General features: G+C 45.0%; 1 protein-coding gene across 1 annotated transcript in view; it reads right to left on the reverse strand.

Moving 5' to 3' along the window:
• Positions 1-369: 369 nt before the first annotated feature.
• LOC103751826 (O-acyltransferase like protein) overlaps positions 370-14,784 on the reverse strand; it is a 59,605-nt gene continuing 45,190 nt past the window's right edge. Inside the window, exons 9-15 of the mRNA XM_008855381.2 lie at positions 13,401-13,566; positions 11,864-11,943; positions 9,723-9,836; positions 6,820-6,952; positions 4,145-4,334; positions 940-1,082; positions 370-641 (exon numbers count right to left, since the gene is read on the reverse strand). Coding sequence (XP_008853603.1) covers positions 516-641; positions 940-1,082; positions 4,145-4,334; positions 6,820-6,952; positions 9,723-9,836; positions 11,864-11,943; positions 13,401-13,566 — 952 coding nt within the window. The 3' untranslated portion in view covers positions 370-515. The remainder of the gene's footprint in view (positions 642-939; positions 1,083-4,144; positions 4,335-6,819; positions 6,953-9,722; positions 9,837-11,863; positions 11,944-13,400; positions 13,567-14,784) is intronic.

The raw sequence follows: 14,784 nt of genomic DNA on the forward strand, positions 1-14,784 counted from the left end.
GCTCTTCCCATTGGAAAGTCCCTAGTTATATAAGTTTGTTGATTACTTCTGATTGGTTGAACTTAAGTATTGTTTTTCTTTCATATGAGAATTTATAATAAATAATTCAAATTACATTTTGCTTCTATTTACAGATCAAGCAAAGCTACAGTTGTACAAGGAGGAAAGCTCCATGACTTTGTATGCACTGGGGTCCTGCAGGCCTAGCCTCCATTTTAACATTTTAACACTATGATCATTGATGTAGAAAATCAAATCCAAGTCAAAAGAGGAGAGAGACAGAGGGAGGGGGAGGAGAGGGAGAGGGAGAGGGAGAAGGAGAGGGAGATTGATTTTTTTTGCTAAAATAATTCAACAGCTAGAAAACACAGGGAATTTGTATGTATTAGATGTTCAAAACTTGGATTCACATCCCTTCTGAGGATCACAAGTGGTCATTGCATGCCAAAGGTGGCCTTGCCTCTGCTTATTACCACCAGAGAATGAATGGCTCTCTTGGCCTTCTGTTGGTGTGTTCATGGTCCAGCAGGCACTGGTCTCCACAGGTCCCGCTTCAGCTCCTGCCACGGCTGCTCAATGAACAGTGTCAGGACAAGCCCACAGAAGAAAGTCAGCACACAGTGTCCAGAGAAAAGATAGAACTGTGGGGAAAGGGAACACAGTGCACAGCTTACTCCATGAGCCCTCCATGTTTGCATCTTAAAGTATGTTCTCCTGCCTCTATGAAACAGAGCAGTAGAAAAAATAATCACAAACATTGAAAGTTAAAAAGAGGTTATCCTAGAATGAAGCATTCCCTTTCTCCTTCAAATTAAAAGAGAACAGTTCAATTCTAGAAAAAAAAAAACAGACTTCTAGCAAAGCCAGACATTTGCTTTGCCACTCAAGAGGAGTGAATGGTGGTGCTATGACAGGGCCAAGGGCCAGTCACTTGCTTACCATATTGGTGTCAGTGTAGTGGATGAGGGTCTCCTGCAGTCCATTGTAGAGGATGATCACAATGGGATGTACCAGGTAGCAAGCATAACTGATGTTAGCTGGGAAACTCCAGACATCACAAGAAAGCAGCTGGTTCACCGGACCTGGTGGAAACAGGTATCCAGTCACAAAGTTGCAAGCCTGTCTTTGGGCTGGTTCTTATTTTGCTTTCTGGAGTCTCCTAGCCCCTACCCTGCCACTACCCCATTGTAATGCCCTGCAAGGGAGGGATTTTTTTCCTTATCTATTGCTGGATCCCAAACATCTAGAACATTACCTAGCACAAAACAAATATACAAACACATTTAGTGCACTTATGTGAATAAACAGTTATGGGCTTGAAGACAAAAATGCATTTGTCTGAAGTGAAGTCCAAATGAGGCAAGCCAAGATGTCACTGTGGAACAGAACAAACTAACTAGAGGAAAGTTAAGACAGCAAAAAGCCAGCCCACACTCACCCAGGGAGACCAAACACACAAGCGGGTGCCCTACAGTCAACAGATATGTACATGGCAAGGTATGATCCACTCCACCAGATCATGAACTTAATGTCAGTACAGATTTACTGGTTTTATAGTTTTGTGGTTACTTTATAATGTGGGGGGTTTTTTTGACTTTTACAAATGTATGTGCTATAAACACACAAAAAAAATTGTATCTAGGTTCATGTTTGTCTTGAAATAAAATTAGAATAAATAATTAGGCCAGAACTAAAGATCTAAAAGAATTCTTATTCCTTTAGAGTGGATCCAAACCCAGGTTTGAGGACTGTCACCAAAGATGATAGGGTACTTGTGAAGGGCTTTTTGTTTGTTTTTGTTTTTACTTGAGATAGTTTTGGTTTGGTTTGATTCAGTTTTTTTTTTATTTTTTTAAAAAAATATTTTATTTATTTTTGTTTTATGTGTATGTGTGTATTGCCTGCATGTAAGTAAGTGCACCCCTGTCATGCAATGTCCACAGAGGACAGAAGAGGCTATCAGATCCCCTAGAACTGGAGTTACGGACAGTTGTTAGTTGCCATGTGGGTGCTGGGATTTGAACCTGGGTCTTCTGTAAGAAAAGCCAGTGGTCTTAACCTCTGAGCCATCTCTACAGCCCCTTAATTCAGTTTTTTTGAGACAGGATCTCACTATGTAGCCCAAACTGATCTTGAACTCCTGCCTCAGCCTCCCAAATGCTGGGATTATAGGCATGTACCATTATACCCAGCCTAAGGAAAAGCTTTAAAGTTAGAATATTAAAGAACAAATCTTTTATCATTAGGTTTAAAAATTCAAACAAAAGCCCTTCATAAGTACCCTATCATCTTTGGTGACAGTCCTCAAACCTGAGTTTGGATCCACTCTAAATTGTTTTCAAGGACAATTTAAATCACCAGCTGAGAGGAGCTATCACTCAGAAATAAAGAACAGGGTCCTTTGACTTCACACTAGGTCCTGGGTGGCTTTCTAGCTCAACCACTTATCAGCAGTGTGACCTTCACTATGTTGCTTTCATTTCAGATATGACAGTTCTCATTGAGAAATAGCACTAACTATCCATCTGCCTCCTAGAGATGTGGCCAGTGGTACCTGGGGTTCCTTCGGTAACCTTATCCATGGGGCCTGGAACATAGGTGTTCAATCAACAGGAGTGGTTAGGGTCACCCATTTTCTCTTTAAACTGTGAGTTCCTACCATCTTGGCTGAGGCTAAGCAGTTTGGGTCCACAGGCTTAGCCCTGCTCCCCCTGTCCCCTCTGCCCCTGCTGTTTGTGGCTTTAGGGATTCAGAGAAGTTTGACAATAGAGCTTTTTTTGAATGGTACCTGCCTGCCGTTTTGGTGGCACTCCTTAACCTCATGCCAACAGAAAGTCATTCCTTTCTTTCCATTCATGTGCCTCATCTGCTTGCTCTCTGCCCATCAAAAGCCAACAGCACAGAAATAGTCTCCCTGGTTATAAAAAGGAGTCTTGGTGACTCTTTAGCCTTCTCTCTCCTTAGTGGAGGAAACGGAGGCTTGAGGTGTGTGTGACCAGAAACCTTGTACCCCATCACTACATTTTCACACTTTCTTAGTGAGTACTTACTGGGTGTGCTGGATAGCTTTAGTGTCAACTTGACACACCTGGGTTGAGGGAGCCTCAATTGGGGGATTGCCTCTATTGGACTGGCCTATGGCCATGTCTGAGGGACATCTTCTTGATGAATGATGTGGGAGGGCCCAGCCCGCTGTGGGTGGTGCCACCTCTGGGCAGGTGGGCCTGTGTTGCATAAGAAAGCAGGCTGAGCAGGGGCTAAGGAAGCAAGCCAGTAAGCAGCAATCCTCCATGGCCTGTGCTCCAGCTCCTGCCTCCAGGTTCCTGCCCTGAGTTCCTACCTTGGGCTCCCTGATGAACTATGACCTGGGAGATGTAAGCTCAATAAACCCTTTCCTCCCCAAGTTGATAGTGGTCAGAGTGTTTTGTCACAGCAATAAAGAAACAAACTAGGACACTCGGCTAGCCTCTAAGCTAGCTTTACTAAAGAGGCCTCAATCTTATCTTTCAGAACCTACTTGTAAATAAATCAACATAAAAGCAGAAAATGGGGACTGGAGAGATAGTTCAGCAGTTAAGAGCACTGACTACTCTGGCAGAGGACCTGGATTCAGTTCCTAGCACCCACATGGCAACTAACAACCATCTGTGACTCCGGTTCCAGGGGATCCCATGCCTTCTTCTGACCTCCACATGTATTGCATGACATGGGTGCACTTACATACATGCAGGCAATACAGTCATACACATAAAATAAAAATAATAAGCTGGATATAGTGGCACATGCCTTTAATCCCAGCACGGGAGGCAGAGGCAGGTGGATCTCTATGAGTTCAAGGCCAGCCTGGTCTTAGTGAGTTCCAGGCCAACTGGGGCTACAGGGAGACCCTATCTCAAAAAGACCAAAAATAAAAATAAATAAAAATAATAAATAAAATATTTTAGATTATAAAAATACAAATAGAAAACAAAATACAGTGGTTATTTTCCCCAAGGATAGAAACAAAGTGATCATCAGAGTGATATTTCTGATTGATGTCAATTATTCATCAACCCCCCACCCCAGGGGTGCACATTTTGTTTTAACTTTGTCACCCTCGGGAACAGGGTATAGGCCCAAGAGCAGCGCCAGCAGCCCTCCCTACCTCCATAGCCTTCCAGGCAGGCAAAGATGACCCAGCCCACAGCTGCTGCCCACAGAGTCCGATGGAAGGCCTGGTAGATGGCAGCAGTCACAGAAGAGTTGGCAGAGGTGGTGCCATCTACTGTGTAGGCCAGGGCGACAACCACAAACAGTGTCAGCAGAGAGCATGCCCAGCCCATCAGGGCCTGCGCCTGAGGGGAACAAAGAGTGGGTCACAGCCCATGAATCACTGCATCTTTTTGCACATGCTCACTTCTTTGGTGTCATTCTGTCACTTCAGATCTCTAGGTGGAAACCTCTGTCACCACACAGATTTGACCAAAACAGAAGATCTAACTTAGTGGTCACCAGGGGTTAGGAACACTGGGGAACAAAGTGTGTGTGACTGTAAAGGGATAGGGTAAGTTGGGTGTGGTGGTGCATGCCTGGAACCCCAGTGCTCAGAAGGCTGAGGCAGGAGGACCATGAGTTCAAGGCCAGCCTGGGCTATATAGAGAGACCCTATCTCAGAAAACAAAAAAGTAATAGTACAAAATAATAATCTATTCACTAATGAATTTGCACATTCAGCCTTTTTTATGTGGTGGACACTTTCATACATTTGTACAATGTGCTTTGATTATATTTGCTCATTATTATCCACACACTCCCTTCCTTCTGATCCCTTCTGATTCTTTAATTAGTCCCCCTGCTATTTTACACACTTAGCTTTTAATAAACATAGGTCTAGTCAGAAAAAAAGGAGGAAGGGGAGGGGAAGGGGAAAGATTGGAGGGAGGGGAATGGAAGGCTTTGTGGTGACCAAGAGCCTTATTCCTTGATTAGAGTGGGTACAAATCTCCACATGAAACAGCAGTCCCAGAACTATACACACATACAAACAGGTACAGGGAAACTGGCAATCTAAGATCTATGGGTTGTGGCAATGTCAGTCCCTGGAGGTTATACTGTACCATGGTTCCCTGGCATGGTCCTTGTGGCACAGCCTGACTGAAGGATGCACAGGACTTCTCATATTATTTTTGGAATTTCCCACAAATACACAGTTAGTTCAAAATGAATGATAAAAGAAAGACACTTTGCTTTCCAACAGTCCTGCCACTCCTAATATCTAATCCTGTCTCTTAACCAAAGAGAGCACCTCAATGGGATGGGAGAGGGTGCCTTGGGAAATGGGAGACGGGACTCTTTCAGCTCAAAGAACAGCCATGAGTTAAATCCTATTACCTGGATCAGTTTAAGATCATAGATCTTATGTCACTTCTCTTGACCTTTTTAGACCCCGATCTGTCTTCCAAGACCTTCTCTTGTTCTTGTTGTTAAGCTACCATAATGAATGACATCTATAATAATACAAGAAACTGTCTGCCATCTTGTCTCTGAGACTCAGAGTTCAAATTCCTGCCCTAGTTTTGACTGCAGGGAAGGAAAGTAAACCTTTGGGGGCTCTCCACACTTGGACCAAGTCTAAGCCCCTCACTGTTTGCCAGTTCGTCAGCATCAACCGGCCTGTAGCCTCACAAAATGCATCTAAATATGTACTCTCCTCCTCTCCTTGACTATGGCTGGTCAAACAGGATCCTCCAGCCCAGCACATAGTGCCCGCACAGCTTCCTACAGCTGGACTCTGAGTCCTTATTTTTCCAGCTTCTAAAGGTTTTGTCTGCCAGCATTCTACGTTGTTTTTCCAGCTCAGTCTGTCTTGTGTCCTTAGCTCCATGCTCCCTGGCCCCGATGCTAGCCCTTGAAGTGGTTCCCCAATGCTTCCTCTTCATCTTACCTCTTCCCATTTGCTCATACCTCTTCTCCCTGAGTCCTGATGTAACCTGAGTTCTGTTAAAGCATCCCTTTGATGGTGCTCGGGTATGGTCTAAAGAGGAACAGTGCATTTCCAAGAGAACACCAAAACTCTAACTTGTAAAAGATACACTGTTCCATGTATGCACTTGTCCTGGCTAAATTTTTCCTTTTGAGACAGTGTCTCATGATACGGCCTACGCTGGGCTGGAGCTAACAATCCTCCTCAGCCTCCTGAGCACTGGGATTACTACATGTGCCACCACACCCAGAAAATCCTTCTCTCTCTCTCCCTTCCTCCCTTCCTCTCTTGAATTTCATGTGTATGAGTGTTTTGCCTGCATGTACCTAAGTGCAATGCCAACAGAGGCCAGAAGAAGGCATTAGATCCTCTGGAATTACAGACAGTTTTGAGCCACCATGTGGGTACTGGAAACCAAACCTGGGTCCTCTACTCTAGAAAAGCAGCCAGTGCTCTTTACTGATGAGCCACCTCTCCAGTCCAGAAAATCCTATCTCTTCATGTTCCCATGAGCAACATAACTTGTCCAAGGACTGGGCCTCTTCTCTGAAATGTCTATAAGGTGCATATAAAATCAAGGCCAACGAAGGTCAGCCTGGCAGAGACCTTGAGGGTAAGAGTTGTTCCTTAGTAGCACAACTGGATTCTTAGTCCTTTAGCTCAGTGAGGAGAACTGGACTCTGGCAAGAAGTGTCTGTCTCATCCTTCCGCATGGAAAGACATCCACAACACTGTAGCACAATAAGGCACCAAGGAGCCTGGTCCTTCTGCCCTTGGCTTGAAAGAGCCAGGCCAGAGAGGCCATACCAACCCCAGCCAGACCCATGCCCCTATAGGGAATCATGAGGACAACATACCTTAGTCTTCAGAATGTTTGTAGGGTGGTTTTGATGCTTGAAAATGCTGAAAAAGAGGCCCACAAGAAATGGTCCACATCGGCAGTAGGGCTTGGTGTAGTATTCCAAGTAGTATAACACAGTCTCGTTTTCACTACAAGAAAGAAAGACGGGGAAGCAAGTCAAAAGCTCGGGTTTTATTTGGGCAAGAGAAAGGGAATGTCCACTGGGGTGTCCATAAATCCAGAGCTAGATGCGGAACACATTTGTTCATTTCTTAATAATGATCCATACACAACGATTTTCTAGGCCTTGGGTCATAGCTGGCATGTCCAAATTCCAAATTCCCTTGGGCCCCGTATCCCAAATCCCAAGGAAATATGATGATTTCATTTGCTTTAAATAATCATTTCTGGGGGCTGATCCATTGGCTACCTCTAAAAATATGGTGCTCAGAAGAGACTGTCCCAAGAGAGAACAGAAGTTCTAAGAGATTCAGGCCAGACCTTTGAAAGCGTACCAAAGGTCTATTTCATACCATGATTTCAAAGATACGTCTCCTAACAGCAACAGCAGCAGCACCTGAGCAAAGTCCTGCCTCACCCAAGAATTACTGAAGAGGAGGAGGCAGGCAGTGGCCCGAGCCACATGCATAATAACACACCCTCCAGGTGATCTTGAGGCCCCTTAAGTTTAAGAAGTACTGCCTATATTGTCTGTCACAGGAGATGTGCAGGAGACACCCAGGCCCACTGAATTTGAATTTCTGGACATGGGACCTAGGGATGAGATCATCAAAGTTCCTTGGCATTCCAAAGTACTGCCTAGATTCAAAGCCTCTACTATAAATTTATCACTGTTTCCCACCAAAACTAGAAGACCGTTTCAGCTCTGAATCCCCTTGCTGCCCACTCAGAGACAATCAGAGGAAGGAAGTTGCTTGAAGATCAGTGGTGTGGGTCTTCCATGCTTAGCTAGGAGCCTGGGCCCCAGCCCCAGAAGAGAGTCTAATTCAACTAGCCCAAGGTGGGGCTGGACACCTCTGTCAGACCTAAAAGCTCCCTACAACTGGAGTTGTGGCACATACCTCTAACTCCAGCATTTGGGAGACTGAAGCAGAAGGATTGTAAGTTCAAGGCCAGCCTGAGTTAGTGCATCTGAGACCAGTCTGACCTACATAGTCAGACACTGTCTTAAAACAAACACTCCCCAGGGGACTCTGGTGTGCACCTAGGGGTAATAACCATGGGCTCTAGGCATGAGTAAGCCTCCCCTTAAGTCAGCTGGACACCCAAAAAAGCGAATGGCATGACATGGGAAGGGCATAGTGCTCTCCTAGGCAGGAAAATACAAATTGAGCACTTACATGCAATTCTGGGCTATGTGTATTTGTGTATGTGCTTACATATGGAGGCCAGAGGACAACTTCAGATATCATTCCTCAGGTGCTGTCCATCTTGTTTTTAATAAACTTACCTGTTTATTTCTTTGTGTGGGGTATATGTGCCATGGCACACAAGTGAGATCAAAGGACAACTGCGGACGTCGGTTCTCTTCTTCCATCATGTTGGTCCCAGGGATCAACCTCAGGTCATCAGTCTTAGCAGCAAGCACCTTTACCTTCTGAACCATCTTGCCAGTCCCATCCTTTTTGTTGTTGCTAAGATGTATTTATTTATTTATTTATTTTATGTGTATATGTGTTTGTCTACATGAGTTTATATGCATTACATGAGTGCAAGAACCCACAGAGGCCAGAAGAAGGCACTGGATCCCCTGGAACAGGAGTTACAGGTGCTTGTGAACTACTATAGGGATGCTGGCAACCAAATCTGGGTCCTCTGCAAGAACAGTAAGCACTATTAACCACTGAGTACCTCTCCAGCCTCCTCTCTATCCTTTTGTTTGTTTGTTGTTTGGGATTTTGTTTTGAGACAGGGTCTCTTATTGGCCTGGAACTCATCACATAGGCTAGGCTGGCTGGCCAGCAAACCCTAGGGATCTGCCTCTCTTTGCCTCCCCAGTGTTGGGTTTACAAGTATGTGCCATCACACTCAGCTTTTTTTTTTCCCCCATGTGTGTTCTGGGCCTCAAACTCAGGTCTTCATGCTTACAAGGCAAGCACTTTACTAACTGAACTATCTTGCCAGCCCCTCTGGGCTGTTTTACATGGGGAGGTCAGCAAAGGCTACTCAAGAAATGTAATATTTGTGCAGAAGTGCAGAGCCCTGGCAGGATCTTAGGTACTAATGGAAGAGCATTCTAGCAAGTGCACAGGCCCTGAAGAGGGAACATGTTGGGTGTGTTCTGGTGAGGCCAGCGTGGCTCATCTAGTCAACAATTAGGAAGAGGAAGCCAGATGGCTACTGGAGGAATCCAAGCAGAAGACTGGCCGGCATACCTGACTTTTTACTTGTGTGTTGCACTGACTGCTGGATTGAGAACCTAGTAAGTAATCATACCTGTTTAATATACTGACTTATAAAGCAGAATTGTCATGTATAAGCTCACTGGGGAGGCAAAAGAGCATTGAGGGTTAGGTCCTAGGTTCAGATCACACCCATTCGGCGCCCTAGCTGTGTGATCTTGAAGAAATAACCCCAACTTCCTTAAATTTCAGTCTCTCCATCCAGCAAAAGGTCTGCGACCAGAGGAGAGACCCATTCAGCCACATGGGGGTGCTCCTGTCCTCTGAGAAGCATTTCATTGCACAGTCAATTCTACACGCCTTCCAGAGCAAGTTCAAAGGTTCAGAAACTGGAACTTTCATTCAGAGCAAAGACGTACCACCCAGTTTTCCCACACAGTGATGGGCGCAGGACAAACAGCCTGACTACTCAGAAACCCTCCCTGGGACATCCTGGCCCTGGCGAGGTCAGGTAAGGGACAGAGACACAGAGACGATCAGGTTGGAACCATCTTACCTAGCTGCTGATGGAGACGCCACTGGAAGGTTATGAGCCAGGGTGAGCAGAGCAGTGGCAGTGAAAGATGCCAGGAACAGCAAGGCCCCGAGGAGGACAAGGACATGTTTATTTCTGCAAAGAAGAGAGGAACCCGGACAGGGAAGGAACACCTTTCTGTTTATGAGGTGCACCAATCTCAGGAGCCCAGCTGCCTTGAGAGAGGAGACTTTACTGGGGTAAAGAGAGCTGGGCAGGGATGGGAGTTCCTGAGGTGCCTCACCTTGACCATTGACAGCTGTAAGACTGTGGGTAGGGTCTTGAATTGAGTTTTTCTTCTAGACATGGATAGTAAAAACACCTTTGTCTGTCCCACACAGAAGCTTACACTGGCCTCAAAGGGAGGCCTGTGCTTGGAAATGTTTAGGAAACACTATGTGGATGTTAAGTGGTGGTTAGCTTAGGAGAGTGTGAGTTGTTCAAGGTAGGATGGGTCACAGATTTGACACAGCCACTCACTCTAAGGCCAAGGGCAGGGGAGGATGGATCAGGAAAGAGCTCCTAGTGCTTCTCACAGCATGGAAGCCAAGCCTGGGACAAATGTCTGGGTGTGGGTAGCCCATGTGGGAGTCGGGAAGAGGAACAGGAAGGCAGGGAGGGCCAATACTAGATGTGCTATCAAGGTGACCAGCACTCAATTCTTCTAGACTGTTCTGTAGAGCTTTATGAAATATACCTCAGAACTGTCTGAGATGAATGAAAGAAACATTTCCCCAGTATCTTCTATTCCCCATGGGTTAAGGGTGCCAAACCCCAATTCCTGTACATTTTGGGGCTGTGCATGAAAGAGCCCAACTGTCATACTGAGGGATGCTGCAGCAGGAAAGAGGTCTGAGCAGACAGGTTCTCAGTGAGGCACTATCTGGTTGCACCTGAGCAGAACTGTAAGGATTAGACTATGAGGACATGTAGACATGTCAAACACAGGCATCTCCATTTTGAAAAAATAACTTAATGATACAGGAGCCACAAAGATATTCATGCCCTACGACCCAGTAATTCCTCTCATGGCTATGCATTCTGAAGAAATACTAGCGCTGGAAACAAATGGTTGCCATGGAAAATAGTCCTTGGGCCATTATTTAGGAAAGTATAAAATTGGAAATAATCCAAGCATCTAACAATGGGAGGCGGTATAAGTAAATTATAGCTCAGTCAGGAAATTGAATGTTAGGCAAATATTACGTTTATGCTTACAGTTAATGAAGTAATATAATAAAATGTGGATGTCATAAAATGATTTTTTAATATGTTTATATGCAACATGTTTTTGTGTTTGAAAAACTGGGCAGAAAAAAATATCAGAAGGATGGCACTAAAATCTTACCAGTGACTCTACTTCACCATGAATGATGGACTGGGGTGAATATTTTCCCTTCTCTTAAACCTAATGTTTTCCAATGTTTCCTAAGTTGAACATGTATTTTAACAAGAAAGAATAATAAATCCCTTAAAATACGGCATACTATAAATTTATCCATGAATTATTGAGGCTGTAAAGTGTTTCTAAAACTAACAAAAATGAAGGTGATAAATATGGGCTATTGGGAATAGGTACATTGATACATTGCTGAGGAGGCTGTAAATTACTTCCCTCCTTCCAAGGAATAATCTTACAGTATGTAACAAGCCCCACAAAATCACTGGTACCCTTTGACCTAGTAATTCTACTTAGAAATATGCCCCCAAGGAAATAACCATAAGAAAAAGTCATGTGTTCAAAGGCAGTCATCACTGTGCCATTTATAATCGTGAAAAATTGGGTACCATCTAGATATCCAACCATAAAAACGGTATATAAATCCTAAAGCTGACAGGCATGCTGATTATGTCAATATGTGGCTATGTTTATGTGAGCAGCTGGGATGGAAAATGCTGAGCACTGGATATTACACACATGCTGATGATAAATCTGTAAAGGCACAGTGACTTAAGTACAGCGATTGGAAGAGGATATGGATGGACAGTAGAGGATGTGGAGCCTTCTTTCCTGAAAAGTTAATTTCCTAAATTTGAAAAAGCTGCTCTCTACAGATCTATAGCACTTTCTGAGAGTTTCAGGGCAAAGGAGCCATGGGGAGGAACTTGTCTGTTAGACCCACTTTCCATAGACGAAGATGATCAGCGGTGTCATGAGATGGAACTGGAAGTCATTGGCAAGGTACCAAGTCCAGCCATTGCACTGAAAAACAGAGAAGCAAAAGTGACTTCCTCTCCTCAGGTACCAGAGCTATTGCACATGTTTGAGCTGCCTGACCCGGGAGAAAGAGCTGAGCAGATGGGTGAGGGCCACTCCCGTGAGAAGAGGAAATTGGAGCCAGATAGTCCCTATCCTTCCTCTCATCCATTTTTGGACCAAGCCTGGATGACAGGTCTCGGAGATTCAGACACATTTCTGTCTTGTTTGTAAAAACCGATATAGCCAGTCCCCTAGGACAGTCATGGGAACTGAATGGTGTCATGATTCAGGAATGCAGGAAGTGATTGCCCTTACAGTGTGGTTGGAACTCGGAGGAACCAGCATGGTTCTTTCCCTTGCCTGGCCCCTACTCCCAACTCTAGGTGGAGAAATCACATTTCTCTGGAAGAAATGCTTGGCTCAGACTCAGTTCCCAGAGTTCCCAGTAGAACCAACATGGGATGGTCTAGGCAAAGTCACATGGTCCCTGCCCCCCTCTCCCCACATACACTTTCTCCATGCTTGTGCAAAATGAAGCCGCTGCCGATAAATTTTCTCCCATGTGAGAAGATTCCTAGGGGCAATTTTCCTGTCCTTTAGGCCCTAGAGCCTAATGGGAGCCCAGACTTCCTCAGCAGAGGGAGAAGACTTGTCCATAGTTAAAGAAACACTTTGGACATGGGGAAAGTGTGAGTGGTCAGGCTTGTGGGTGTTGCACCTCTGCTTCCAAAGATCTAAGGTAGGCCCCACCCAAAGAGGCAACTGGCTCCTGTCCTTGCCACTGATTCCCATAAATGACCCAAGCTAGTCTGCATCTAAGAAAATACCCTAGTCTGTCCCATGGGACCTTGTCACAGACAGGCTTGTTACCTGCAGGCAATTAACTGGGACAAATACCCTGTCAAAACTTCTGGACTTCAGCCTCTTTGTGAATGAGTAATTATGGGAAAGAGTTAGGGATCTGCCATGTTTTTCAGCTTACTGTCAAGGCATAGAGGAATTAGGGACATAACTGAATTACAGCTACCTTGCTTCCTTTCACTCCAAGTTTATTATGAGGGTGTGGGGCTTATGCAGACAAATACGGATCTTGCAGCTCTTTGCCAGGTCTGTATAACTTGAAATTGGTTTAGATTTCACCATGGTAAAAGATGGTGTGATGTCCCACCCCAGCATGGGCTCTCCATGTGCAGGCATCTCTCCATTTCCCATTGTGTGACCAGGACTGGCTCAGGAACATTGATAGAACGGGGCAGCTGCCTCGGGACCCAGACAGTCACCCCTCATTGACACTACTGTGCCCCCTTTCTCTGCTTCACAACAAGGACCCCTGCATCAGTGGGTCCCATGCTCCCAGCCCTTAGAGAAGGAACTTAGGTTGGCCCTTGGAAAATTTGCCAGACCATGAGACTAAGACACATTTACCATATGCCCTGGAAAAACAGTAACTGAGGACTCACTGCATTCTGAACAGAGACAAAGTTATTCAGCAACAGCAGATTTGTCCACCAGGCTTGCCGACAGTTATCCCAGTGGAATTTGGGCACTTCCCAGACAGGTCCCCAAGGAACAAGAGAGAAAAGTCCAACCAACAAGCACACCGAATACAGGTGGAGAAGCTGCAACCTGACAAGAGAGAGATGGGAAAAAAGATGACTCTACAAAGGCATCACACAGTCACCTCAGTGGGCACCTGGAAGGTGGGAGTGAAGATCCTCTAAAAAACTGATGGTACCAGTGGGCAGCCACAGGAAGCATCAGGGTCCCATGGCCAATGCTGAGCTATCTACAATGTGCTGCTACAAAGGCAGATAGACTGCCATTTGCTGAGGAAACGATGTCTCTACTGAAATAGAAGATTTTTAGGAATTCCTAAGACTCAAGAGAATTCTGTTAGGTAGTATTTACCTCCTTTTCACTGATGAGGAAATTATAGTTCAGAGAAGTCAGGCTGACTCACCCGTAGTTAGTCATATCACATCACTAAGATGGGGTACCAGTTCATGATTTCTCATGTGCCTCATTAGACAGAAACCTCTTTCCTCCCTCTCTTTTCTTTTCTTTCTTTCTTCTTCCTTTGTTTCACACTTTCATCCTTCTAAGTAGGATTTTAAATTTTTTTTATTTATGTGTATAAGTGTATTGCCTGCATGTGTGTAAGTACACCTGTGTCATGCACCAAACCCTGTCAAATTGACAGCTAGATCTAGCTGTGACACAGTCCTCACACTTGAGTGGCAGAAGAGGGCTTCAGATCCTCTGGAACTGGAGTTATAGACAGTTGTTAGCCACCATGTGGGTGCTGGGATTTGAACCCAGGTCTTCTGCAAGAATAGGCAGTGCTCTTAACCACTGAGCCATCTCTCCAGCTTTCTTCTAAGTAGGATTTAAAACAGCTACAAAAATGATGAATATCGTACAAGGTCCAGGATGGAGGATGTAGCTCAGTTGATAGAGTCCTTGACTAGCATGCACCAAGCCCTGTCAAATTGACAGCTAGATCTAGCTGTGACACGGTCCTCACTCTTGAGTGGCAGGTGCTTTAGCCATTGGGTCATTTCCCCAGTCCCAGGAGGAGCCCTCTTTTAAAAGGTGTTTTGAGCTGTAGTATAGCTCAGTGTTAGGACTAGCATTTAGCATGTACAAGGTACTGGGTTACATCTCCAACACCACAAAAAAATAAGTGAAAATGCATACATGCATTTAGAAATTAGGGAAGTTTTAGCTCAGGTAGGACAGAACTCATGATCCCAGATCACCTCCAAACATGTGGGAGAGAGCCCAGAGCTGAGTGGGGTATGATAGATAGAACATGGCACGACTTGGAACATCTCCACTTAAAGG

This window comes from Nannospalax galili, unplaced genomic scaffold, assembly GCF_000622305.1.
Source record: "Nannospalax galili isolate Female #2095 unplaced genomic scaffold, S.galili_v1.0 scaffold567, whole genome shotgun sequence".
In the NCBI taxonomy this organism is placed as follows: domain Eukaryota; kingdom Metazoa; phylum Chordata; class Mammalia; order Rodentia; family Spalacidae; genus Nannospalax; species Nannospalax galili.